We start from the raw sequence: 1,745 nt of genomic DNA on the forward strand, positions 1-1,745 counted from the left end.
TGAACTCTCCTGCTTACTCCCCATTACAGGGACCACTGTCAGAGGGACGGTAACAAAACAGACCTCCTGTACCCACCCCAGTTCCTCCTCCTGCTGGCACAGCCCTCCGAGGCTCTGGGGCCCTCTCCTTCCCACATCCTCTGGCCAGGCTCTACCAGTGTCCTCTCCTCATCTATATCTTGAACTTTACTGGCTCCTTCCATCTCATTTAATCCTGTGTCACCTACCTCTATCTGGAAAAGAAAGGCCCCCGCACTACCTTCTTCACACTCCCCCAGTCCTGTTTCTTTTCTTCCTTCACAGCCAAACTTCCTAAATGATTTGTCTCTACCTGCTGCCTCCCCTTCCTCCCCTTCCACTTTCTGGATTCAGTGTCAAACTCAGGACTATTTGGAGTCTTTATTGCGCTGAATCCTCATGCATTCATAGGCTCTACAAATTTTCCTCCACTGTTCCTACAGGCCAGGCCTTCTTCTGAGCACTGAGGATATATATGGCTGCGAACAGAACAGGTACAGATTCGAGCTGATCAATATGAAAGCGTTGATAGTACAGTCAAGCCCTGAACAACACCATGATTTTTGTTTTTGTTTTTGTTTTTTTGTTTTTTGCTTTTTCAACTGCTTTATTAATTTCACATTATGAAAAGAATAGTTTTTCCTAAGAAGGGGTGAAATTTCCCTGCTGGACAGAAAGTTTTACAGAGACAAAACAATATTTAATTACAAACTGGTAAGTGGAAACACCAAAAGGTTTACAGAAAAAGTAAATCACAAAACTACAAGTTTGTGGAGCAGAGGCCACATTATTAACCTCAGGGAAAACCTTAAGATTCAAGGTATAAGGCAAAAGTCATAATGATTATCAGGTTCAAGAGTTTGAAAGCGCTTATGATGCCTCATTTGCTGCTCCTTAGTCTTTCTCTGGATCTCCATCATTTGCCCTACGAACTTTTCCACATCATCTCCCATTTCATTGTGATCAATATGCTTGTTAGGTATGGCCCATCGAAAATTAGGGACAAGTCCTCTCATTCGCCCCAGCTTAACATTTCTTCCATTCTTCTGGCCTTCACTCCCTCTCGAATTGCGTGATTCCTCTTCATTCTGCACAGGACCCTGTTCTTCGTTTTCCTGCTGGGCATTTTCCATGTTGACATTTTTCACCACTTGTTTCTCTTTGGACGCCATTGCTCCTGGGCCTATCCTTGCAGTCTCCTCCTCTTCCTCCTCCGGATTCTCACCTGCGACTGCACCACGCCGGCAACACTTGGACCAGCACACCTGCTCCCTTTCCACCTCCCTACTGGGAGAATCCACTTCTACATGGATTGTTTTCTTTCTTTCTTTTATTTTTTTTTAAGATTTTATTTATTTATTCATGAGAGACACAGAAAGACAGAGAGAGGCAGAGATACAGGCAGAGGGAGAAGCAGGCTCCCTGCAGAGAACCCGACGTGGGACTCGATCCAGGGACCCAGGGGGGAATCACACCCTGGACCAAAGGCAGGCGGCTCAACCACTGAGCCACCCATGTGCCCCTATACAGATTCTTTTCGATAAATACAGGACAGTTCTATAAATGTCTTTTCTCTTCTCTATTTTTTTAGTACCATTTTCTTCTATTTTCTCTAGCTGACTTTATTGTGAAGATACAGCATATGATACACACAACAAACAGAAAATGTGTTAATTGACTGTTTATATCATCAATAAGGCTTCTGGCCAACAGCTGCCTCTTAGTAG

At 44.1% G+C, this 1,745-nt stretch overlaps 1 protein-coding gene across 1 annotated transcript; it reads right to left on the reverse strand.

Moving 5' to 3' along the window:
- Positions 1-686: 686 nt before the first annotated feature.
- On the reverse strand, positions 687-1,228 carry LOC140611248 (protein BEX4-like). Its single transcript, XM_072788104.1, has one exon. The coding sequence runs from the start codon at positions 1,188-1,190 to the stop codon at positions 834-836; it is 357 nt and encodes a 118-aa protein (XP_072644205.1). The 5' UTR covers positions 1,191-1,228; the 3' UTR covers positions 687-833.
- Positions 1,229-1,745: the final 517 nt, after the last annotated feature.

Source organism: Canis lupus, chromosome 19 (assembly GCF_048164855.1).
Source record: "Canis lupus baileyi chromosome 19, mCanLup2.hap1, whole genome shotgun sequence".
NCBI classification, from domain to species: Eukaryota; Metazoa; Chordata; class Mammalia; order Carnivora; family Canidae; genus Canis; species Canis lupus.

Coding starts and splice junctions, on each gene's coding strand:
- LOC140611248 (XM_072788104.1), bottom strand. CDS start 1,190: ATGGCGTCCAAAGAGAAACAAGTGGTGAAAAATGTCAACATGGAAAAT.